Here is a 27,609-nt window from a genome sequence, read left to right on the forward strand (position 1 = left end):
GCCATTTGAAAGGTAGTGTTTATTAGAAGGCAAAAAATGATGATTGGAGCCATTTAAAAATCCAAGATGGTGGATTCCGATTATCACAAAACACTGAAAACCACCATCAGCATGGGTGTCATTTGCAAGGTAGTAATTAGTAGATGGCAAAAATTGATAATAGGGATCTTTAGGGGTGTGCGGGTTAAGGCATTTTCTGATGCATATTAGTACCGTGAGTTAATATCTCAGTCCTTTTTCAATTTTAGGCCAAAAACTATTGAAAAAACATGTTTTAGTTTGTTTCCTTTTAAGACAATAACACATCCAAACCCATGCGACTTGCACAGCTCTATAGGTTGCCTTATCAGATCTACCATAGTTTGCAGATGAAACTTGGGATGGCAGGCTGCTAGCGGATTGCAAAAGTACCAGATCATGCCGTGTGGGGTGCTGACCCGGTTGACAATGAGGCGAACGAGATATTTGCATATACGTCATTTAGTAGAACAACTGTCAGTTTGTTGGTTGAATTTAATTTGGTTTTTTTAAATTTAAAAATCAGAAAAGAATAATTAAGGTTTAAGAATGATATGAGTGTACTCGTGAGGACACCCGCTATCAGTACAAATGTTACACTGACATAATTTTTCCAAATTAAAGATCCCTATTGGCGCCATTTTGAGTTCCATGATGGCGACTTCCATTTACTACAAAATATTGAAAACCATCATCAATATGGGTGTCAATTAAAATGTAGTGTTTAGTAGAAGGCAAAAATTAATTTTGAAATCTAAGACGATTGACTTGGCTTGTTTGATAGAGCCCATCAAACAAATTTTCATGCAAGAGGTGACAGAATGGGGTCAATGCACTGACAAAATCGGGGGTAGACTGAATCAGGCACAGACAATATCGGTGGCTGATAATATCGGATCTTCCCTATATTTCTAAGTACTTCGATAGTACCATTAAAAATAACTATGTTTCTAGAATCATCCATTTCGTAAACTAGCATTCGGTGAAATGGAAATCATCGTACTGACGCTCTTCCTTTTTTCAAATCATCTATCTATTGCTTTTAACCCTTTCATTCCCAAAGTTTTTCTAGTGCATGTAGGGTTTCAAAACTATTTTTCCTTGAAAACAGTGATGTTAAGAAACACGAATTCTTTTTTCATAAAGATAGGAGCTTCCCTCGCAGCACTAGAAGCTGCTCAATTTCTACCTTCTAATGGTCAATACAATTCCCCTAGAATAATCGATTTGAAACAGATTTTGCTTAGTGACCGCACCCCACAACCCATAACTCTGGAATGGGAAATCGGATCGAGATGAAATTTAATAGCCATTTACGGGGATAAAACACCTTTCATTTGAGACCAAGTTTGGTCGAATCTCCGAAAAACCAATGAGACTGTAATTCTAAATTTGGATACTTCCGCCGGGGCTTCCGGAACCAACGATGGTGGCCAATGTGACCAAAGAGACTTTGAATGGCTGTTAGTGACCTAGTACTACAAATCTAAGTAGATGTGGCACCAGTTTGAAAAAGTTTTCACCTTTATACATTCATTACAGAATTTTTTAAAATCAACATTTTCTGCGTGATCGTACTCTTCACTCTGTAACTCCGGAACTGGAAGTCAGATCCATTATAAATTCAATAGCAGCCTGCAGGATGCACGTTTCATTTGAGACTAAGTTTATGAAAATCGGTTCAGCCATCTCTGAGTAAAGTGAGTGAGATTGTGGTCACATACACACAGAGAATTGACGGACTGAATCGAATGGTATATGTCACTCGAGCCTCCGGGTCTCCGTTGAAAAGACGGTTTTCAGATCAGTTTTCTATTGAGAAAGGCAAAACGTAAATCGTACGAACAAGTTATAGCAAATAGTGGTACATTTAACACTTTTATAATGAGTGGCTCATGTCCCTTCAAATTTGACCGCACTTACCGCTTGATGACGTCCCAGTTTGATATTTCTTTTGAGTGGTTTGAGAAAACTGAGAAAACGAAAATCGTCAACGCAGGCCTGGATACGGTTAAAGAAATATAAACAAATTTTGGTAGCCTCGCATCGTTTTGCGGAGCAGTTGGATATGTAAGGATATTTATTATTTTAAATCTAGTCCTGTAATTTAATTCTATTAATCGAATCGTATATTTAAAGCATTGTCATCAATACCCCCAGGGTTGCAAAATTGATTCGGTCCTGTGACTCCAAATCTAAAGAATATGGCGTGCGGCATCGAAGAATTTATTCCGTGCATTTTAGGTCGTCTTGTTTCAAACACCTATTAAATCTATCTAAAGGGAAAATGTTGCAAAATTACACAAACTAAAAATTAAAAATCTGACGCGTTTCGTTTTGCAGATGATGATCGAGTTGCACTTTTTGTTGCCAACGAACGGAAAAAAATAAATAATTGAAGAAATTTTTCTCCTCAAAATATTTGGTAAGTAAATAAGGAAACGACATTTATTCACTATTACTTGTGGATACACTGGAAGATAAACTAATGGCGTTTTCGTTTTTGACTCTGCACTACACCAGTGTAGTCGGTGCTACACTCATTCAAACCTGAGTGTAATCAGTCTATCTCTTTTTTTGCACTACACCTGTGTAGCACCAAGAACAAACGAAAGCGCCATAAGACTTATTTAATTTCTACCACTTTTTATAGAATATTTCTGCTGCCTCTGCACTCCTTGCGGTCGTTCGATTCCGTTCACGTGGCTTCGACGTGCTGCCTCGTGGATCGGCAACTCGTTGGTAGCGAGCCGCGTGGCTTGTTTCGATATTCCACCTGTTGCTATGGGCCTTGGTTGCCTCTAGATGACCTCGCATCTGCGTGGTGACTTCAGGTATGGTTAAGATGATCGGTTGTGGTATAACGTATATATAATAACATTTTTTTAAGGAAACTTCAGTCATGTCAAACTGAGGCTTCCAATAGTCAACACCGGTGAAACAACGTCATCTCGGTTATTGACTTCAGATACATCGAGCAATACGGAACATTTGAACAAGACTGTAGCTTACCCGAGCTCCGAGCCACTACAATTCCATTTGACTTTAGTCATACCGGCTGGAATATAATATAGAATTCTGGCTGTCTAAGAGACAAGTATTTTAATTGTGCATTCATTTTTTTTTGTTTTTTGTTGATGATTAATTCATTTCAAATATATTTGTAGTTGGGACTATGGCCACATTTGCAATTATGGTGCCACTGACATATGAGCAAGCGTATGGGGGATAGACCACTAGTGAATAATTGTTCTTAAACCTGAGGGGTAACCACCCATATTGATGGTGGTTTTAAGTGTTTTGTTACCAGCCGCCATCTTGGATTTCAAAATGACGCCAATCATCAATTTTCACTTTCTACTAATTACTACCTTTCAAATGACCCTCATATTGATGGTGGTTTTCAGTGTTTTGTGGTAACCGGAAGGCGCCATCTTGGATTTCAAAATGGCACGAATCATCGATTTTTATCGTCTACTAATTACTACCTTTCAAATGACACCCATATTGATGGTGATTTTTAGTGTTTTGTGGTAACCGGAAACCGCCATCTTGGATTTCAAAATGGCACCAATCATCAATCTTTGCCTCCTACTAATTACTAACTTTCAAACGACACCCATATTGATGACGGTTTTCAGTGTTTTATGGTAACAGGAAGCCGCCATCTTGGATTTCAAAATGGCGCCAATCATCAATTTTCGCCTTCTAACAATTACTACCTTTCAAATGACCCTCATATTGATGGTGGTTTTCAGTATTTTGTGGTAACCGGAAGCCGCCATCTTGGATTTCAAAATGGCACCAATCATCGATTTTTATCTTCTACTAATTACTACTTTTCAAATGACCCTCATATTGGTGGTGGTTTTCAGTATTTTGTGGTAACCGGAAGGCGCCATCTTGGATTTCAAAATGGCACCAATCATCAATTTTCGCCTTCTAACAATTACTACCTTTCAAATGACCATCATATTGATGGTGGTTTTCAGTGTTTTGTGGTAACCGGAAGCCGCCATCTTGGATTTCAAAATGGCACCAAGCATCGATTTTTATCTTCTACTAATTACTACCTTTCAAATGACACCCATATTGATGGTGGTTTTGAGTGTTTTGTGGTAACGGGAAGCCGCCATCTTGGATTTCAAAATGGCGCCAATCATCAATTTTCGCCTTCTACTAATTACTACCTTTCAAACGACACCCATATTGATGGTGATTTTCAGTGTTTTATGGTAACCGGAAGCCGCCATCTTGGATTTCAAAATGGCGTCAATCATCAATTTTCGTCTTCTAACAATTACTACCTTTCAAATGACCCCAATATTGATGGTGGTTTTTGATGTTTTGTGGTAATCGGAAACCGCCATCTTGGATTTCAAAATGGCGCCAATCATCGATTTTCGCCTTCTACTAATTATTACCGTTTAAATGATAGCCATATTGATGGTGGTTTTCAGTGTTTTGTGGTAACGGGAAGCCGCCATCTTGGATTTCAAAATGGCGCCAATCATCAATTTTCGCCTTCTACTAATTACTACCTTTCAAACGACACCCATATTGATGGTGATTTTCAGTGTTTTATGGTAACCGGAAGCCGCCATCTTGGATTTCAAAATGGCGTCAATCATCAATTTTCGTCTTCTAACAATTACTACCTTTCAAATGACCCCAATATTGATGGTGGTTTTTGATGTTTTGTGGTAATCGGAAACCGCCATCTTGGATTTCAAAATGGCGCCAATCATCGATTTTCGCCTTCTACTAATTATTACCGTTTAAATGATAGCCATATTGATGGTGGTTTTCAGTGTTTTGTGGTAACGGGAAGCCGCCATCTTGGATTTCAAAATGGCGCCAATCATCAATTTTCGCCTTCTACTAATTACTACCTTTCAAACGACACCCATATTGATGGTGATTTTCAGTGTTTTATGGTAACCGGAAGCCGCCATCTTGGATTTCAAAATGGCGTCAATCATCAATTTTCGTCTTCTAACAATTACTACCTTTCAAATGACCCCAATATTGATGGTGGTTTTTGATGTTTTGTGGTAATCGGAAACCGCCATCTTGGATTTCAAAATGGCGCCAATCATCGATTTTCGCCTTCTACTAATTATTACCGTTTAAATGATAGCCATATTGATGGTGGTTTTCAGTGTTTTGTGGTAACCGGAAGCCGCCATTTTGGATTTCATAATGGCACCAATCATCAATTTTTGCCTTCAACTAATCAATACCTTTCAAATGACACCAATATTTATGATAATTTCAAGTGTTTTGTGGTAACCGGAAGCCGCCATTTTGGATTTCAAAATGGCACCAATCATCAATTTTCGCCTTCAACTAATCAATACCTTTCAAATGACACCCATATTTATGGTAGTTTCAAGTGTTTTGTGGTAACCGAAAGCCGCCATCTTGAATTTCAAAATGGCGCCAATCATCAATTTACAGCTTCTACAAATGGCTACTTTTCAAATGATACCCATATTGATGGCTGTTCTTAGTGCGAATGCCAAGCATCCATATAATATATATTGGAAGCCTATATTTTGGGTTATCCGAACGTTACAGAAATTTTGGGTTATCCGCTCGTTATAAATTTTGGGTTATGCGCTCAGTACACAAACTTTGGGTTATCCGCTCTTTACTCAAATTTTGGGTTATCCGCTCAGTACTCAAATTTTCGGTTATCCGCTCAGTACTCAAATGTTGGGTTATCCGCGCGTTACTCAAATGTTGGGTTATCCGCTCGTTACTCAAATTTTGGATTATTTCATCGTTACTTAAACTTTGGGTTACCCGCTCTGTACCCAACGCTTGGGTTATCTGTAACCCAAACTTTGGGTAGTCCTCACACTACCCAAAATTTAAGTTCAAAGCTTGTTACCCAAAAGTGAGGAGATGCACTTTAGTCCATTTTGGGTAGGATTCTACCCAAAATTAGGTAACGGCCGGTAAGCGTGTAGTGCTGTTAGTGCCACTTAAATTCTCATAAGCAATAAACAGTTTCGAAAACCACAAAAATAATCGTCCAAAACATGTCCAATCAGCAACTCTTAAAACAAGCCATCCTGGAATATCAAGAACTCCAACGGAAGCCATCAAAAATCGAGGACTACATATCGGATGAGCACATTTTGGAATTGCTAAAATCATCCTCGCAGTCCACGGAGTCGTCGGATGATTTGACTGCTGCCGCGGTGAAACGTGCAGCGATGGACGCTGCCCGTACCTTTACCGTAGTCCGCCAGCAAAACTTGGAAATGCAGAACAAGTTCGACAAGCTGATTGCTAAAGCGGAAGCCTACGAATTGGATATCGCCCTGGAGCAGCAGGAAGCCAAGGAATTGGAGTTGTGTTCACTGGATTTGCAGTACCGGTTAAACATCTTGGCAGAAAAAGTGAAGGCTCAAGGAGCGAAATATTCCGATAAAATGTAATAAACAAAGGGGGCGCAAATAAATATTTTCAGGAACGAAGATTAGCGGTGTTTTAGTCAAGCTGATACAATATTTTGAAAGGAGCATTAATGGTTAATAAATTTCTCAAAGCTAACTACAAACTTGACGAACACACGCCATGATAATAAGGATTTCGTTCTAGCTTTTCACATGTGGCAACAACTGAACGTGAATAGAGAAGAAAATTCTGTGATTATTTAATGTAGCCTGGGCGCTATGGATTGCTTTAAGTTTTTTTTCCTTTATCACTGGAAAGATGAAAGACTAGACCAGTGGTTCTCAACCTGGGGTCCGCGGGCTCCCATGAAGTCGTTGTTGGGGATCCGCGAATTTTTTTTTCCGAGTGGATTTAGAAATTTCGTCATGTTTTCTAACCGACTAAAAACAGACCGACTGGTCCGCAACAAGTCCGGTTGATTTCCAAGGGGTCCGTGGCACGAAAAAGGTTGAGAATCGCTGGACTAGACCTTTTATAAATCATTTCATTAAACACTGATTTATCAGATTCAATATCTACAAAATAGGGACAAAAATATGAAATTGAATGAATTGTTCGAGGCCGATGCCAGAATGAGCCGAGTATTACAGAAACATGCCGCCGACCTACCTTTTGCTGATTCAAAACTGCTGAACTGAATGAGGCACTTTGATTGATGTAGCTGGAAAGAAAAATTAAAACGTTTATTCGTTACTGTTCTGCTCTAAACACTACAAAATAAAGATGGTCTATAAACCTGTTTCAAGTTGAAAATTTACGGTGGGTGAACTTTTTAATATGAATTCAATTCTGTCCGCAATGCAGGTATATGACACGAGACATTTCTTGAGCGTTTTTTCAAAACGTCATATCTGCAATGAGTTACTCTCTTTGTTTACTTTCTCTTCTGTTAATAATTCGGTCACTTTAACATTTATCCCTCAGCTCTTTGCATAATATGCTAGCTAAAACCACCGTCTTTCGATCTGTACTGTAAAATAAGTGAAAAGTGTTATAGTGACGCCGTAAAAATCGAAAGAGAAAGTATAAACAGAGAGTAACTCATTGCAGATATGACGTTTTGAAAAAACGCTCAAGATTTTTATTTTCGGTAGTGAGTGGTGAGGAGTGAGAACCCGAATAATCGAACTAATCGATTACTAAAAATTATAATCGATACATTTTTAGTCGACCTCTTCCACCCACTGAGACGTCCAAAAAAGTGTTTCAAAATCGTTCAACACGGGTCCAACGATGGACGTTTGTCGAACGGTTATTTGGACGTTGTCCAAATTGATCCAACGAACGTCCTTCTTCGGACAATTTTGAAACCAACCGTTCTTAGAGGGTACCCTCTAAGAACGGTTGGTTTCAAAATCGTCCAATGAAGGACGTTCGTTGGACCAATTTGGACAACGTCCAAATAACCGTTCAACGAACGTCCATCATTGGACCCGTGTTGAACGATTTTGAAACAATTTTTTGGACGTCTCAGTGGGTACCCTCTAAGAACGGTTGGTTTCAAAATCGTCCAATGAAGGACGTTCGTTGGACCAATTTGGACAACGTCCAAATAACCGTTCAACGAACGTCCATCGTTGGACCCGTGTTGAACGATTTTGAAACAATTTTTTGGACGTCTCAGTGGGTAGTTAAACGAGTTAAACTCATTTCGGAACCGGTTCGGATTTCTGAATGGACGGACCCTCTAAGAACGGTTGGTTTCAAAAACGTCCAATGATGGACGTTCGTTGGACCAATTTGGAAGACGTCCAAATAACCGTTCAACAAACGTCCATCGTTTGGACCCGTGTTGAACGATTTTGAAACAATTTTTTGGACGTCTCAGTGGGGAGTCATTATGCCCACTGAGACGTCCAAAAAATTGTTTCAAAATCGTTCAACACGGGTCCAACGATGGACGTTTGTTGAACGGTTATTTGGACGTTGTCCAAATTGGTCCAACGAACGTCCTTTATTGGACAATTTTGAAACCAACCGTTCTTAGAGGGTGGTTTCCAACTCAAATGCAACAACCGATTCCGAATCAATCGGTTTCAGAATCGGTTGTAGCGTTTGTGCTGGAATCCGTAATGACTCCATTCAGGATTCCGAATCAAATTCCGAATGGTTTGACCGGGAAGCTGCGATGCCAGATGTGAAAACATTTTGAAGACATTTGAATTGTTGTGAAGACGTGTTTTTCATTTTGAATACATTTTTTTCGAATGTCTGACTGATTTCTGGCAAAATTCTCTCAAAATTAAAAAATCGATTAAGAATTCTGGTCCTTCCCACTGAGACGTCCAAAAAATTGTTTCAAAATCGTTCAACACGGGTCCAACGATGGACGTTTGTTGAACGGTCGTCCAAATTGGTCCAACGAACGTCCTTCATTGGACGATTTTGAAACCAACCGTTCTTAGAGGGTTCGTTGAAGACTAATGAAGACATTTTTCATGAAATGTGAAGACATTTGAAAAATATACCTGTGGTATCCCTGCAATAATCGCTTCGGAAACCGATTGCCCAGTTAAGCTCAGCCGGAAATGAACTGGAATTCTGGCTGGTTCCAGTTCGTATTCCGGCTCCAGTGACACAACCGATTTTAGTTAGAATCGGTTGTGTCACTGGAGCCGGGATGCGAACTGGAACCAGCCAGAATTCCAGTTCATTTCCGGCTGTAATTTACTGGGTGAGTAGGAATCGGTTGTTGCATTTGAGTTCCCACTGAGACGCTCAAAAAATTGTTTCAAAATAGTTCAGCACGTCCAACGATTGACGCACAGAGAACAGACGTCCATCTTCAGAATCCAACTTGTGTAAAAATCCCCAACGGTTTCGAAGGTAATTGGGATATCCAAACCAGGTGCGCTACAGTCGTCATGTTTTTTTTGTGGCTGAGTTCGACAGAATTGACAGCGGTTATTCCTCTACCCAGTCAAACTAGTCCGGAACCGGTTCGGACTTCCAGCATGAATTCCAGCTTAAGGCCTATTTACACCTTCGGTGAAAATGAACGTGAAATCGATGCGAACCAAATTGTTTTTTTCCAATATCTCACTTATTAGTGCATAGAAATTGATGAAAATGGAATTAAACGATAGTTCATTAATATACTTAGCGAATCCATGCACAATTATTCGATATAATTGAACCAATGTAATAATTTTCGTATTCCCCGATCATTTTAAATATTCCACGGTGAAATATGTTCGCAGTGGATATTTCACTTGTTCACCGGGAGTGTAAACGCGACGATGGGCGGAATTGATGCGGAGTGGTGAATATAAATGTCATCGCTGTTCACGGTGAACGTTCACCTTCGAATACCAAATTACATTCTGACAAACTGTAAACTGCCAGTTGAGCGTGAAATCGGTGTTCGCTGATGAAACTGTTCACGACGTCCTCCACCGTGAACAATGGAAGGTATTCAACACATGTTCACGTTCATTTTCACCGAGAGTGTAAATAGTGCTTTAAATGCATCAACCGATAGAGTAGGAATCGGTTGTTTTCTTTGGGCAAGATTCCATACTGAATCCATTCAGGATTTCGAACCGGTTCCGGAATGGATTTGACGAATAGTTGGGATAGGTTGGTGTGGCGGCGCTAGTGTTTATTGCATAATAATTCAAATGTTTACACACGTTTTTTAAATATTTTTGTTCGATCATGGATGTCTGTTCTCTGTGATGCCGCATTGAGCAGATCAATCGAGCAATGTAAATAAACATTACTCATGCTCTCTTATTCCTCACTTTCCCACTCACTTCACCATGGTAAGCAGAAAGTTAGCAAAAGTTGAGCAAAGTGAAATTGATTCTGGCAGCGTTTCTGCCAGCATTTTGCGCGATTTGTGCGAGAATTCTGGCAAAGAATTCGCTCAAATGCAACAACCGTTTCTGACAGAAGCGGTTAAACTAACCGATGCTGCTCACTTTTATCCAGAATCCAGTCAGGAATGTACGATCAAGTAATACGCTTCCTGTCACATCTTTGTTTTGCTCGATTCGTGCTAAATTCTACCAGGTAGGAATTACCAGGATCTTTGAACGATTTATTTCCGAGTTAGACCAGGGTTTTGCTCGGTTTCTGTGAAAATTTGCCAGAAAACGCGAGCGAAACCGATTTAGCCCTAGTTCAACTAACCCGATAGGATGCGCACAGAAATCTAACAGAGCTTCCAAACCAAAACTTACAGAAATCTAGCAGGACAGCCTCTCCCAGAAATTTTGGTGACTGGGAATGTACTGCATTTTAAGGTGTGGCAACAGAGATACCAGGTGTCTTTTTCAAATGCCTTCACATTTCATAAAAATGTCTTCATTTGTCTTCAACGGCCGGGATTCTGAATCGGTTATTGATTTTGAGCCAGAATTGTGCCAGAAATTAGTCAGACATACGAATAAATTTGTCTTCAAAATGGAAAATACGTCTTCACAACATTTCAAATGTCTTCAAAATGAAGACAAATCTTCAAATCTGGCATCTCTGTGTGACAATGCTATTGCTTTTCAGTACAGTGCTTCTGCTTCTTACTTTCAATTTATTGTTTCGTTCGTCAAATTTGATTTTCGAAGAAAAAGAAAATAATATACTTTGTTTTTATTGGATGTTACGTCCTACCCAAATGCCATTTTTGGAAGTGAAGTCTGTATACGACACAGATCCTGCTTACTTATGTATAAATAAACTACTTTTAAAATAAAACGCAAAAATCGTTCAACCGGCAACTAAAGGGTGTCCCACATCAAATTGCATCGCGGAAAACAAACGCTGTTGAAAATTACCTACACTGAGCAAAAAGCATCTGAGAATTTCATAAGTCTCGGCATATGAACCAACCTTCTGACGATGTCATTGAACACTTTAGAATGTCATAGGCAGGCTTATGAATTCATTGATCTTTATTCATGCACTCCATAGACGTACAAATAATGAATTTCATAAAACAGTCTTATGACTTCGCTCCAATATATGCCTTTAAGAATTTCATAAGTTTTTCTCATGAAACCCATATGAGATCTATTATTGATTCTATAAAATTGTATTTTGTTTTTCATAAACGTCACTTTTGTGAAAAATTCATAATTGTTTCTTATGAATTCAGTACTGGCCTGTGTCGTGTCCGGACGAACCAGTAGTCGAACCTCCTCGTTCAAAATCAATTTTATTTTAATATTTCTCTCTCTTCGTCTCATTCCCTACAGCCTGGACGGCCAACCAGGAGTTAATAGTTTCAGCACTTTTTGATTACCGCTGTTTGAAACAAAAGAAGTGAGATTTTCAGTCAAATTGCAACAATTTTAAATTGTTTTTATGTTATTGAATAAATTACTGTGAGCATTAAATCTGTATACATGGTTATGATTTTTACAGAAGATATCCGATTATTTGAAATGAAATAAGTTGTGCATATAATTAGTGTCTGACGCGTATTTTATAATTATCAAAATCATTTGAGAAGTAACAATCATTATCATTCAGTCCAGTTTCCCAGTTGTCTAAGCCCAGTTTCCCAAGAAATATTGACGAAGCGTTGCTCATAATGTGCAAATTTTAATATTTAATGAGAGTTTTCTCTTCAATCTTCTGAAGGGATCTATACTTGGCGGTTAATTTGTCCCGAATTGAGATCTACAAGATGACCACACGAATGAACTCATGAGGAATGACGTTCATGTTTGACAATTCTCAGTGATTTGTTTTCTTTGTCAGTTGCGTGAGTTGGAGTGCAACGGGTGCACATCTATTACATTCAAACTCACATAACTTCCATGTAAACAAACCACCGAGAATTGTTAAACGAAGTTCATCCAGCTCATTTTGTGGGGTTATGTTGGTTGGTGTAAAACCTAATATCCTCTCAAGGTTGATTTTTACTTTTGTTTTTTTGTCTACTAAAAATGCTCGAGAAATGTCAGCCATGTTTTTTTTATATAAATGCACAATAATATACATAAATAACAAACATGGCATTCATTCGAACATTGTAATGAATTTCATAAGACTGTTCTACGGAAATCGTTATTTCTACTATGTTTTCTACTTATAAATGTCAGAAATTTTCATAAATGGGCACCTATGGCGCTCATTCGGACATTTTCATAAATTTCATAAGACTGTCTTATGAAAATAATAAGAGATGGATTTGGAAAATTTCCCTTCCAAATCATAAGACAGATTTATAAAATCCATTTAAAATCCTTATGTCTGAAAGTCATAAGACGTTTTTATGGAAATTCAATGTAAATTTTGCTCGGTGTAGTGGACCGATCCTTTTCGAACTTTTAGACAATAAAATATAGCCTATTAGTAAGCTTTTGGCATATTTTTTCATTCAAGTTCAATACCATAACCGTATGCTCGCACTTTACGCTTAACTCCACTCAGCTTCTTCTGTTCGGAAACTCACTTTTTCTTCATGTCTTCCTCAGATTTGACCTCCGTAGTGGCTGCTTCATACTGGCCCAGTATTTTTCGATGGGCTTTAGTTCCAGTGCGTGGGGGGGGGTCATGTCCTTGGGTACGAAAGTAACCCCGGTGGTTTCGTACCACTCCAGCACAACATTTGAATAATAGCACGAAGCTAGATTCAGTCATAAGATCGTAGGGCCCTCGTTTTGCTTCAATAGAGGGAGGAGATGCTTCTGTAGACACTCCTTCAGGTAGATCTCTCCGTTTACAGTCCCGGTAGTTATGAACGGCGCACTCCGTTTGCCACTTGAGCAGATCACTTGCCAAATCATGTACCTATTTATTGGCAAACTTCGAAAGTTTCTGTTTCCTTACTTCCTCCGGAACATCAAACTTGTGCTGGGTGGTGAAGAACAGTTCGCCTTGTCGTAAGTTTTATCATCCATGATGAGACAATGAGGCTTCGTCAGTATCTGGGTGTACAGTTCATAGGCAGTGTTGTAAGTAGTATATCTCAGCAAAACCTCTTGAAACTTGGACCCAGAATCGACTTGCGGATCACAATATTCGGTCGGACAATGACAAGTTTGGCGGTAATCCTCCGACAAGAATCCTATATTCGTATCTTTAAATACTTCACCGTTGTCTTATACCTTTAGGAACCCATACTCCATTGGCGATTTGGCCGTTTAAGCTTTTTTCATTCCGTTTTTGGAAGCAGCCAGACGATATAGTGCTTTAAACGGATCTTGTAACACTTTTCACCTTGCACTTTTAATCCCAAGAAAATACCAAACTTCTCCGAAATCAGATAAACAACAAATAAGGAACAGCCACAGTTCCGAATAGCTTCTAAACACGCCGCATCGCCCTAACACCAAAGATAAAGAACCACCCCGGAGGATATGTCGTTATCATATAAATTGGAACCAGGCGCGGATCCAACACTTGACAAAGTATATTCCATTTCTTTCCTGTTTTGTTCGGGCCTTTTCATCTCGTTCCGCAAATTTGCAACGCGAGCGGGAGAGACAGACAGAGAGAAAGGCGGATATGTCTGTTTTGTTCTTGTGGTCTTGTAGAACACAGGATGGGAATGCGGGCGAGAGAAGAGCTCGCAGACGGGAGACCATACCCAATGTCGGGCATAGGGCCAACTGCCAGAGAATAAAAAATCAATAAAACCGATAAACGACTTCGTGTCGTGAAGCGATGTTTTAATGGTTATTATCCGAGTCGAACTGCAGCTGGGATTGAGTGCGAGAGATTTTCTGTAAGCTGGAGGAAATCGGAAATCTTTTTTTTTTTAAAGAACTTCTTGGAAAGATGAAACAACCCATAAACAATTCAAACTAGTAATCCTCTTGGGATAGGAGATAATGCAAAGCGAACAAAAGATTATCATTAGCAAATAAGGTGTTAACGAGCTGGCAACAATTTTTCCGAAAAAAGTTCTGTGTGACTTTAGATTGGTTCGAATTCATTTAAAGTTGAATGTGAAGTCACAGAGAACAGACGTCCATCTTCAGCATTCAACTTGTGTAAAATCTCATAACGGTTTCTAAAGTAGTCGGGATATCCAAACCAGGTGCGCTACTGTCATGTTTTTTTTTGTGGCTGAGTTCGACAGAATTGACAGTGGTTATTCATCTACCCAGTCAAACTAGTCCGGAACCGGTTCAGACTTCCAGCATGAATTCTAGCTCAAATGCATCAACCGATAGTCGGAATCGGTTGTTTTCTTTGAGCAAGATTCCATATAGAATCCATTCAGGATTTCGAACCGGTTCCGGAATGGATTTGACGGATAGTTGGGATAGGTTGGTGTGGCGGCGCTAGTGTTTATCGTATATTAATTCAAATTTTATACACGTTTTTTTAATATTTTTGTTCGACCATGGATGTCTGTTCTCTGTGGTGAAGTGTACTCCGATTGAATCAGACTAGACACAAACTGGGAACGACTGCTATTCCAGTATGGATGGAGACTTGTAAATAGAAGAAAAACAAGTATGAAATAGGGACCTTTACCCGCTCAATGCTGGCTGCTAGACGGCCGTCTTTCGGCTGCCAGCGGGCGAAAAATGGCTGGCAGACATTTCGATGTACCAATTTCGCCCATCGCTTCCCACTGAGACGTCCAAAAAATTGTTTCAAAATCGTTCAACACGGGTCCAACGATGGACGTTTGTTGAACGGTTATTTGGACGTTGTTCAAATTGGTCCAACGAACGTCTTTCAATGGACGATTTTGAAACCAACCGTTCTTAGAGGGTTTTGAGAGGGGCATGGCTGGCAGCGGTCCAGTTAATCCCATTCCGGAACCGGTTTGGATTGGAGTCAGTGTGGATTCCAACCAATTCCAACTCAAATGCAACAACCGATTCCGACTCAATCGGTTTCAGGATCGATTGTTACATTTGAGTTGGAATCCTTACTGACTCAATTCAGGATTCCGAATGGTTTGACCGGGCGTCTACCACAGAGAACAGACATCCATGATCGAACAAATCTATTAATAAAACGTGTGTAAACATTTGAATTAATATGCGATAAAACGCTAGCACCACAAGAGTATCCGTCCAATCCATTCCGGAACCGGTTCGAAATCCTGAATGGATTCAGTATGGAATATGGCTGAAAGAAAACAACCGATTCCGACTCAATCGGTTGATGCATTTGAGCTGGAATCCATACTGAATCCACTCAGAAGTTCGAACCGGTTCCGGAATGGTTTGACTGGGTAGAGGTATATCCGCTGTCAATTCAGTTAATATTTAAGAACAACATAGCCAAAACCTATGAGATTAAAACGGTTATAAGGTTGTCTCTTCAGATCGAATTTAGATTGAAAATGTCAGTTGTGATTACCAGAGAGAATAATAAGAGAATAGGTGATCTAGGCTATCAGATATCGCACACGCGCCCAGTTAAACTCATTCCGGAACCGGTTCGGATTTCTGAATGGAGTCATTATGGATTCCAAATCAAATGCAACAACCGATTCTGACTCAGAATCGGTTGTTCAATTTGATTTGGAATCCATTATGACTCCACTCAGGATTCCGAATCAAATTCCGAATGGTTTGACCGGGCGGGTTTGCTAATAAAATTATTTCGGAAATAAACCGGAAAACATGAACATCCCCATTGCTCAAATTTCCTCAAAAAGCTTGCACTTAACATCCGTTTTCCAGTTCGAGAGCTCACGTGCATAATAACGAGCTCGCAGGAGGATGATCGAACGAGAGAAAACGTGGCAAAGTTCTACTAAATCACTTACATTCGGACCGGGTTGGAAAATTTCCCCCTAATGAATATGTACGTATGTACACCTGTAATATACAACGTTGTATAGCTGATGGAGGTAGAAAAATAAATCATGCTTACATTAAGGTTCTCTCCGAAAGGGGATAGTAGTTTTTGTGATCCGGAACATAAGTTGAACGTGTTGGAATAGGTAATAATTGAATAAATCATTTGATTGTACAAATGGAGACGGATGATACATTGTTAAGGTAGCATAATATGCGGATAAAAATCCAAGTTGGCATTGATATTTGCAATAGGGGTAAGTTAATAATAACATTTCTAAACTTTGAGTAAGCCTAATAACAAACTACATAATAAGTCTAATAACTGGGACTATTTCCTTTCATTTGAGGCATTTCTATAGTTCGTGTATGACAAAACCTGGGGTTGCTGCTCTCAAGACCAAAAAAAAAAAGAAATCGAATCGAATCTTGTCCCATCATCAGCTGTGCTACTGGCAAATATAATACCGGCATTGTACGAATGATGAGTATTGAACACGTAAATTCCTCGCCATAAAAGCTTTCACAGCTCCCATCACTCGGTAACGATGCGGCGGATACCAGGCACAGGAAATACCAATAAACTTGGTGGCGTTAGGATTCATCCATTCACATCGGAATGCTGCTGGACGGCAATGCAAAGTACCATTTCGTCGAAGGACCACTCAACCCACACATCCACCACGGCCGCTGCTGCTGGCTGGCGAGGATTGACAAAGGACGAACCTGTGGATCGATGATGGTAGTCAACATTTATGAATACAAATAAGCCGCAAATGGTACAATGGTACATGCTTTGCCGGAAAAATGTCCGTGTTCTTCTCCTCCGCTGTACCCGGATCGAGGGAGAACAACAACAATGACGAACCGTACGCCACTTCCATCACACGTCCCGGAACGTTGCAAAGAGAGGGTGCTGATGGTGTCGATGGGAGACGAAAAATGTTGGTATTTTGGGTATGAACCGTTAACCTTGTCTTTCTCTCTCTTGACGCTTCCCGCCAAAGGGGTTTTAAAAGGGAAAATATCCGTAGGCGAGGACCGTCTGTAGCTCCGTTCTCCTTGGGTGGGCCTACTTCGCATTACTATCATGGGATGATGCTCTTCCGTTACAGAGGGGAAAGACACCTCACTATGGCTGATGAAGATGGCTCCCAATCGTTTCGGCTGGTATCAGGCACACAATTCACCATATTTTACTGACTCAAAATAGTAATGATTCGTTCGTGCCTGTGCAAGTTTGATACGGGACCTTTTGAATAATAAATGAGTGATATTGACTATTTTAGAAGTGACTACGTCTTGGCTTTTTTATGCTGGGGTGTCGTCTCAAATTTTCTTAGACCGAAAGCGAATACGGTTCACCTGTCTTCACTAGCGGGGCCGGCGTTACACTTTTAGCTCGAGTGGGTAGTGAGACAAGCATAAAGTGAGTAGTTTATTACTGGGGATTTGTCGCATTTTCGCAATACATACGCTTACATTACATTCACATAAATTCGCTTGTGGTGTATTTGTGTAAATGTACCCGAGACACAGGTGTGGCAGATTTCAAATTAATTAGTTTAAAGTTTCGAGATAACTACCTATACTACCCACATTATCCGCCAGTCCTGCTCACTTCTAAGAAACCGAAATTAATTTGATGTATTTAAACTAGCGAAAATTTGAATCATTTCAAGTGATCTACTTCTTGTCTAGACTTTAGCTAAAGGATTTTATTGATGCATCACATGGACAATTGGTTGACTGATCACACATTAAGCCCAATGAATTATGTGAAACACCGAAAACGATGGACATCACTAAAACCTCACAGGATAACCAAACAACTTTCCTTTTTACAATGTAGGTCGCAATTTCATTTTCTCGTCAACGACAGTTACCGAACAACGATAGCATGTGAAACACCACCGGCAACAATAATGGCAAATGTTCACGAAAATATCTCCCTGCAAGTTTTGTGCTTCAAGTACCGGCACAACAATAGACCGGCCTGAAAATGGTCCCTCATTCCATTCCATTTGCGGATGGTTTTCACTGTGGAATGTCCCCATTTTGTTGTAATTTGTCAAAACCTTAGACGATCCCGTCAGCAAGATAACCTTAATGTTTTGTCAGTGTTGTTGAGCTCGTTACTGTCTTTCTCTCTGTCTACTATGAGCCAAGTACTGCAAATTCATTATAATGTGAATAGTGGCCCGCAGAGAACTGTCGAGCTTGGCCTACAGCTAGAGTGACAATTTGCAACCCTTTTTGGGAAGCTCTGGGATTGACAACAGTTTTTTCGGCATTTAATTAGCAAGGGACTGGAAGGTGAAGTATATTTTTCAATATTTAGAGCCATAGTACTCAAGGGAGAGCAAGGTGTTGAAAGGAGAAAGTTTAGAAAAGCGTGGAAGGATCATATATGCAAGCTTAGAGCTCACCGGCGACTTAACCCTTTGTCTGCTGCCGTAGTGGTCAGGGTATTTTGGCATTAGAAATGCGAATCACCTGAGTCTACGGCATGTCCGAACAAGCGTAAAGTAACTTGTTACTTCATGCTGTCGGAACCGACAAAAAGTTAAATGCAAATCAGCAACACATGTGACCATATTGTCACACACGCTGAGACAGTCACAATAGTCGATAAAATAAAATCACTCAGGCAGGCAATTGGTGAGGGAACAAACAAAACTGGCTCATTCAATGAGTTTCAACGTCGCAAATGCTTAGTGTGGAAGTTTACCGTGACTTAACTTTTTGTCGGTTCCGACAGCATGAAGTAACAAGTTACTTTACGCTTGTTCGGACATGCCGTAGACTCAGGTGATTCGCATTTCTAATGCCAAAAGACCCTGACCACTACGGCAGCAGACAAAGGGTTAAGTCGCCGGTGAGCTCTAAGCTTGCATATATGATCCTTCCACGCTTTTCTAAACTTTCTCCTTTCAACACCTTGCTCTCCCTTGAGTACTATGGCTCTAAATATTGAAAAATATACTTCACCTTCCAGTCCCTTGCTAATTAAATGCCGAAAAAACTGTTGACAAATTAACTCAATAGGTCGTTAACAAAAAGGGTTAACAAAAAAATGGTAAAAATAGAACTCTGGGATTGAAGTAATATTTTGTGGAGGAATTTGACAACAGAAGAATAAATTTCAACTTAATTTTAAAGTAGGAAATATTATGTATTTATTTTAAGGCCGAATTTTCAACTCTTGTTAGTCCCGCTTTTGATGAAAGCACAGAGAACAGACATATATGATCGAACAAAAATATTTAAAAAACGTGTATAAACATTTGAATTAATATACGATAAACACTAGCGCCGCCACACCAACCTATCTCAACTATCCGTCAAATCCATTCCGGAACCGGTTCGAAATCCTGAATGGAACCGGTTCCGGACTAGTTTGACTGGGTTGAGGAATAACCGCTGTCAATTCAGTCGAACTCAGCCACAAAAAAACATGACGACAGTAGCGCACCTGGTTTGGATATCCCAACTACCTTCGATACCTAGGGGCAGATAACTCTAAGAATGTATAACAAATTTGCATCAAATTAGAAAAAATGCATTTAATTTCCATTTTTGCATCAGCTTTGCACTCCCTCGCAGAAAAGTTTGTTTAACAAACGTCCTACGCTGATCCACTTTGTTCGACGTTTTGTTAAATGTAAGGTTTTGACGTCTTACACGCAACGCAAACAACATTGCACGCAACGCAAAATACATTATGAATTTCTATTTTGATGGAAATAAATGCATTTAATTTTGCTGATTTTTAAAAATGCATCACAAGTGATCTGCCCCTAGTTCGATACCGTTAGAGATTTTTACACAAGTTGAATGATGAAGATGGACGTCTGTTCTCTGTGTTATAAGGATAGGCAATATTCGGCTGTATTCGTTTTTTTGACAGCTAAACGCGAATCCAATCGATCCAGTGTGGAGTCTCCGCAGTTCTCTTTCTAGAGTTTTTCTAGTTTCAGGCAGAATTTTTCGCCTAGAAGTTATAAACGGTTTGCCTGCCGGATTTCTGCCAGGCACGCACCGGCAGGACCAATTTCGTACCGTTTCAGGTTTGCTTGTATTTTTTTTCAAATTTTGTTTTAAATTTTATGTAAATGTATAAGAAAAACATGTGTTTAGTAATTTGAAACATGAAATCCATATTACTTACTGTGTTTAAAACAAAATCTTCTTGGAAATTTGATATTAAAAATGCAAATATGGCGAGAATCAAAGATAAACAAAAAAAGAACCGGTTGGGCGAATCTATCTTCCATAACTGCACTCTTAGAGGCTCTAAAAATTGCTTCAAAACCGACCAACACGGGTCCAATAATGGACATCTGTTGAACGGTTGTTTGAACGTCATCCAAAGTTGGTCCAACGAACATCCTTTATTAAACGATTTTGAAATAAACCGTTTCTAGGGGTGGCAGGAGAATAGCTGAATTCTAGCAGCGCCATTTTGATAATTTTGACAGCTTCCGGAATCCATGAAGGATTTCTTCCAGGTGCCCAATTTTCATCCAAGCGTAAAGTACAGCCGGAAATGAGCAGCAATTCCGTTTAGGTCTAGTTCAAGATGGAGAGAAAGGTGGGAACATTTGACACTTTTGAGTATATTAGTTTTATATTTGTAAAATAAGCATGGCGGCCGGGGCCCTTGAAGTAAACATCCGAACGAACATCCTGATTCTTTGGCGCTCGATGAAAAGTGAGAAAAGGCCGGGCTTCACCTCCGATCTACCTATTAGAACACTTAAGGACATTTTTTACCTCGAAAAAACCAAATAATGACCTATAGCCGAACTGAAACAAAACTTATGGCAACCGAAAGGCCCACTACGTCATTTGTTTTTTCGGCTTCATCAAAAAATGTGCACACCTGTATCCGCCTTGGACAGAGCTGGCGCCCAGTTAAACTCATTCCGGAACCGGTTTAGATTTCTGAATGGAGTCAGTATGGATTCTAACTCAAATGCAACAACGGATTCCAAATCAATCGCGTTTCAGAATCGGTTGTTGCATTTGAGTTGGAATCCATACAGACTCCATTCAGGATTTCGAATCAAATTCCGAATGGTTTGACCGGGTAGCGTCAAAATTGCTTCCAGGTGGCGAAATCGTTTGAGTTCAACGCGTTCAATGGGGTCCCAGTGAGACGTCCAAAAACTTGTTTCAAAATCGTTCAACACGGATCCAACGATGGACGTTTGTTGAACGATTATTTCTCGACAAACATATGATTACGGCCTAAAAGCCAACTGTCAAAATCCACTTTGAATGGAAATTCCAGACAAACCGTTACCAGTTGAACACAGTTCACAACAGTTTATGAAAGAGAAAACTTTTCTCTTTCGTTTACTACCAACATCTGTGATTGGCGTGTAACGGTTTGTGCGGAATTTCCATTCAAAATGGCTTTTGACAGTTGGCTTTTAGGCCGTAATCATATGTTTGTCGAGATTTGTACGTTGTCCAAATTGGTCCAACGAACGTCCTTCATTGGACGATTTTGAAACCAATTGTTCTTAGAGGGGTGCTGGAGCGTTGCCAGGAAATTTTTATTTCCCAGATTAAGTTTTGGGAAACTTCTGTTAAGCACAGCCGGGATGCTGGCTGGTTCTAATTCGTATTGACTTATTTGACGTTTAGGACACCAACACAATCAGAGATGCCAGATTTGAAGATTTGTCTCCATTTTGAAGACATTTGAATTGTTGTAAAGACGCCCTCTAAGAACGGTTGGTTTCAAAATCGTCCAATGAAGGACGTTCGTTGGACCAATTTGGACAACGTTTAAATAACCGTTCAACGAACGTCCATCGTTGGACTTGTGTTGAACGATTTTGAAACAATTTTTTGGACGTCTCAGTGGGCGAGTTTTTCATTTTAAAGGCAATTTTTTTTCGGATGTCTGGCTGACTTCTGGCAGAATTCTGGCTCAAAATCAATAACCGATTCAGAATCCTGGTCGTTGAAAACATAACCCTCTAAAAACGGTTGGTTTCAAAATCGTCCAATGACGGACGTTCGTTGGACCAATTTGGACAACGTCCAAATAACCGTTCAACGAACGTCCATCGTTGGACCCGTGTTGAACGATTTTGAAACAAATTTTTGGACGTCTCAGTGGGAATGAAGATATTTCTTGAGCGTTTTTTCAAAACGTCATATCTGCAATGAGTTACTCTCTTTGTTTACTTTCTCTTTCGATTTTTACGGCGTCACCATAACACTTTTCACTTATTTTACAGTACAGATCGGAAGACGGTGGTTTTAACTAGCATATTATGCAAAGAGCTGAGGGATAAATGTTAAAGTGACCGAATTATTAACAGAAGAGAAAGTAAACAAAGAGAGTAACTCATTGCAGATATGACGTTTTGAAAAAACGCTCAAGATTTTCTGTAAAATGTGAAGACATTTGAAAGAGATACCTGGTATCCCTGAACACAATTCTCGCGTACTTTTTGAAATGGACCTATGTGCAAAAGAGAGCCTCTCTTTGTTTACTTTCTCTTCCGATTCTCACGGCATTACCATTAATCTTTCCAATAATGATCCAGTACATATTGCAAGAGCATGGTTTTGACTAGCATATTATGCAAAGAGTTAAGCAGCAAACGCAAATGCCACCGAGTTATTAGCGGAAGAGAAAGTAAACAGAGGCTCTCATTTGCACATAGAACCTTTTCAATAAGTTTGCTTGAGCGTTTTTTTCAAAACGTCATATCTGCAATGAGTTACTCTCTTTGTTTACTTTCTCTTCTGTTAATAATTCGGTCATTTTAACATTTATCCCTCAGCTCTTTGCATAATATGCTAGTTAAAACCACCGTCTTCCGATCTGTACTGTAAAATAAGTGAAAAGTGTTATAGTGACGCCATAAAAATCGAAAGAGAAAGTAAACAAAGAGAGTAACTCATTGCAGATATGACGTTTTGAAAAAACGCTCAAGAAATAACCGACAGAATAAGTTCTTTTAACTTAAATTTAGGTACTTTTGAGCTGTGCGTCGCTTTCGCACTTATTAGTGTTGTCAAAAATAAAACGAGAGATTCGACTCAGTCGAGGTCTTCAGTGAAGGAAGGTACTTTTGAGTTGTTTGGGGTATACTCAAAATTAGGTAAATTCAACTTAAATTTAAGTAAATTAAACTCAAGGTTGAGTTATTTTTGCCGTAGTTAAATGGAAACTACCATCAACACGGTTTACCTAATTTTACCTTCCTGCACGATACCACGAGATTGAGTCAAAAGTACAGAATTATAGGTAGTTTTTCGGTGGCGTGTAGACAACATACATAAAACGCGTTGTTTTCAATTGGCCATCTGATTTAATCTCATTTGGCAAAAATTCCACCCGATTTAACCTCAATCTCGCACTAACACAACTGCACATGGATTCCCTCTAAGAACGGTTGGTTTCAAAATCGTCCAATGAAGGACGTTCGTTGGACCAATTTGGACAACGTCCAAATAACCGTTCGACGAACGTCCATCGTTGGACCCGTGTTGAACGATTTTGAAACAATTTTTTGGACGTCTCAGTGGGTTAGTCAATTCCGGCTTTAGTGACAAAACCGATTCTAGTTAAAATCGGTAGTATCACAGCCGTAATACTAATTAAAACCAATAAGAATTCCGGCTCATTTTCGGTTGAACTTTACTGGGTTCCGGTAACTATCCGATACCCTTCGGGAACCTCTGTTTAAGGGATACCATTTCGATGCGGCTTAACCGCGTAACCGAGGCCTATAGGAACCGAAGCGGCGCAAAGCCGCTGAGGATCCGCCCGGCGAGGTGGTCGCCGACCCGCCGTCGGAAGCAAGCGAACCTGTGATCCACTCGTTTGCCCGGCTTACTCAAACATAGGGGCCGTCTCTAGTTTTTTAAACATTTTGATTTACAAATTGGGGTACTTCGAATCTATCGGAAACTCATTTTCTAGAGTTTGTTCATATCTGGGTTCTTGCTGTGGTCGAATCTCACCACAAACCAGAGAAAGATAACAGCATGAAGGCGATAATGTTCAGAAAACCTTGTTTTGAAAAAAGTACATGCGGTGCTAAAATGTCATCCAAGCGATTACATAATCCTGTATGATTCAGGTGAGAATCAACTTATGCTCAATTATTCCTACCGGTCATTGGACTGCCGACAGGAATAGTACTAGATCGACGAACAATTGAATTGCGTCATTCCTCGTCGAAAACCAGTTTTGGTTGGAATTTCTACTGCCAAATAAGTGCCTCGCTATGATGAATATGATCCTAATCTTCGTTCATTTGTAAACTTACCTTCCCGAGACTATAGAACGTCTCAAACGGTGTTTTCACTTTAAACTTCTGATTAGCGACCGAAACGTATCCTCCGAGAACCACCTTCAACCTTTTTGCACAAAAATTAACTCGAATTAAGCGATTTAGCACTAAATGAAAACAATCACGTCCGCCGTTCTTCGTACACGAACACAATCTGATGATGAAATCAGAGCCTCTCGAATGTAGTGGAATTTGTTCAATTTGTATTTTTTATCATCATGCGCAGCACATTCGCGTGGTCCTCTCGCGCATCCGCGCAGTTATTGTTTGTTTTGTTTTGATTGGCGTTCGGCCAATTCCAACTCACCACTTTCTCTCTCTCTCTCGGCTATGGTGGTGAATATTTTATTCACTCCCAATTCACTCAGCTGATTGTTCTCTATAGAAAAAAAAAACAAAACAACCTAGAATATAATGACTTTATTACAGCCTGTAATCTTAAACTTACAATATTCTAAGACAAACCCAGTCAATCCTAAAATGTAGGTACTATTAAACAAAATGTCTCCATGAAAAAATAAACATGATATGACGAGGCGCGTAGCTTACAAATAGCTAGTGTGCCGGTTAAAATTATCACTAAAGAAGACGGTCAGCGTGTGAAGCGCTTCCAGAATGGCAACCAGCATCAGCGACATCGAGAGCGAAGCAATCTTCCGCGGGTCAAGCTTTTCCCGAAACAACTCAAACAACTGCAACTCCGAGGAGCAGAGATCAAACCCAGAATCACCCAATCCAGTCGGAAGCTCAAACAACCCTGCACTGTCGATGGTCCCGATTTGACTATTAAATGAATGCTTGATATTGATGATACAGTTAAACCCATCACAGATCCGTTCCACGTTGGAATTAGTCCGAAAGTTGTGATGAGCACAGCGATGCTGCCGCCGCTCCCGGTCAATGTTTTGCTTCAGAAGATCAAGATCGTTCAGGCTTAGCGAGCGCTGCTTGGACGTGATACGTGGGATGGACTCTTCGATCGGTTTCCGGACAGAAGGCGTGGTACGCTTCGATCGGTCGTTGGCTGCGGGTGGTGATGATTCGGACGAAACGCATCACGAATCGGAACTGACCGGTTCGTTAATTACTGGTTCGTAGTATTGCGATTCTTCAACCTCGAGGAAGATTAGCTGCAGGAAAAAATACGTTCACTGAGATGATTTTGGATTCATGGACGGAAGCAACTTACCGGTGGATGATCCAACTGCATTACCCGAAACTCGTCGGTGAATGTTAGGATGTAGAAGCAGAAGGCCGTTGCGACAATCCACTCGGAAATGGAACTTGCCACGTGGTACTCCCAGCCTCCGTCCGACGGGTACCACTTCCGTGGGTCGGTACCGTTGAACAGAATGTGCGAGATGATGCCCGTTACGGCGACAATGATGAAGAATATGGTGCAAATTGATGCGATTGCAAGCCGGATGTGGGCTTTCATCATCGAACCGATGTAGGGCTGCAGGTGGTAGGAAATGTAGGCCTGGAAAGGAAATGGTATTTTTAGAGTGCAGTAATAAGTCCGTGAAGTAATTGGTTGCAAATAGGCGAGAATGACAAATTTTATCATGACTTTTTGGATTCATTTTTTAATCCGTTTATCTCAGCAATTGATCATTTTCATTGCACGCAATATGTACCATAAGTCCAAATCTTCTAATTCACAGAAATATATCGTACAGGGATTTCTAAATTTATTCAGAGCTGTAAACTGACTAAATCAAAATTGAAAATAGATAAAAAATAATGTAGATACTAGAATTGCAGATAACTATAACGAAATATGTAGAAAAGAAGCTTCCCATAAACCTGGATTGAAGATTTTACTATTTGCATGTTTCATCGATTCTAGAAATCGATCAAATCAATAACGCACCCGGTACACCCCTGATGCCCATTTTACCATCAAAACTGATTTTTTACAGATACAGTAGGCGGTGTCCCGGTGCAAGAATGAAAATTTTTGACACAGTTTGAGTTCCGCTACAAACAAGTTCTTATTTCGAAAATATTCAAAAATTATTTGGTGGCTAGAAACGTGATCGGTAAGAGATTGTAATTACGTTTTATGTAACAAAAATGGTTCTATAGAGTGCTTATTTGCAGCTCTTCAAATGCGCCGGAGCAATATGAAGAAAAACAAACCAGATCAAAACTCATCAATTACCTGCATCCAGTAGTAGAGTGTACCAAGTCCAAACGCCAGGAAAGCCCCCACATAATGCACGATGCGTACGTTTGTCTCCTGGAAGTTACCCACAATACTGATACCCAAGCAAGAGCCCATACCAACCCAGAAGGCTCGGCCATTCATCCGTTCGAGGGCCCGTTGCACATCGGCATGTCGCAGAGAAATCTCCTGAATTTGCCTAAACCGTACGTAGATTGTGATGCCGACTGGAAAACCGAAGAAAATAGCATTATATCCGATTCAAGCTAGGCATCTATAGATACTAACGCAAAACACACCCCAAGCTGATCAGCTGTCCAAAGACGCAACTTTCGGGGGAATAGGTAGCCGCATCGCTTATGTACGGCACGGTGGGCACAACGTGACCTTGGAGAACTGCAGCAATGTATCTTCGAATGGAAAAAAATGTTGAAAGGCACCCGTAAATCGAGAATGCTTATTAGAAAGCCATTAAACGATGCGCTACAGCGATGATGATTCACGCAATGCCGCAAAAAATGTTCGCTGATTACTCAATGATACTCACGTTCCGATGAAGGTAAAATTGAACAGTACAAACACTGATATCGGTAGTAGGTAAAGCTTAGACATTTCTACTTATAAGTTTTACGGAGACTGGACAAATTTGGTTATTGTTTAGATTACTGTGGTTGAACAAATATCTATTAAGAATGTTCCACTTCTTCGTACAACTACTTTTTAAACACGATTAATCACAATCTAGCAGCAACCAGAGTGGATGCATTTTATTTCTAAACTAGATGACTAATTACAGCATATTCGAGAGAAGATCGCGTAGGAGCTACGCTGGAAAAAAAAATCCCCGGTCTCTGTTATGACTGTCCTTATCTGAACGACTCGTAAATTGAATATTATTGTTCGTCGTTCTAAT

At 40.0% G+C, this 27,609-nt stretch overlaps 2 protein-coding genes across 3 annotated transcripts in view; both read right to left on the reverse strand.

Annotated features, from left to right (window-relative positions):
* The window catches only part of LOC131688906 (uncharacterized), a 57,011-nt gene extending 32,279 nt beyond the window's left edge, over nt 1-24,732 (reverse strand). The window contains exons 1-2 of one of the 2 annotated variants that reach the window (XM_058973537.1): nt 24,506-24,732; nt 7,096-7,147 (exon numbers count right to left, since the gene is read on the reverse strand). The gene's annotated coding sequence lies outside the window, so the exon portion shown is untranslated. The remainder of the gene's footprint in view (nt 1-7,095; nt 7,148-24,505) is intronic. The other variant, XM_058973529.1, reaches the window with a different exon arrangement.
* Nucleotides 24,733-24,951: 219 nt separating this feature from the next.
* On the reverse strand, nt 24,952-27,609 carry LOC131688939 (DNA damage-regulated autophagy modulator protein 1). Its single transcript, XM_058973580.1, has 5 exons — nt 27,244-27,609; nt 26,985-27,106; nt 26,694-26,923; nt 25,719-26,009; nt 24,952-25,659 (listed from the first exon to the last, which is right to left on the reverse strand). The coding sequence occupies exons 1-5, from the start codon at nt 27,306-27,308 to the stop codon at nt 25,585-25,587; spliced, it is 783 nt and encodes a 260-aa protein (XP_058829563.1). The 5' UTR covers nt 27,309-27,609; the 3' UTR covers nt 24,952-25,584.

This window comes from Topomyia yanbarensis, chromosome 1 (assembly GCF_030247195.1).
Source record: "Topomyia yanbarensis strain Yona2022 chromosome 1, ASM3024719v1, whole genome shotgun sequence".
Taxonomy (NCBI): Eukaryota; Metazoa; Arthropoda; class Insecta; order Diptera; family Culicidae; genus Topomyia; species Topomyia yanbarensis.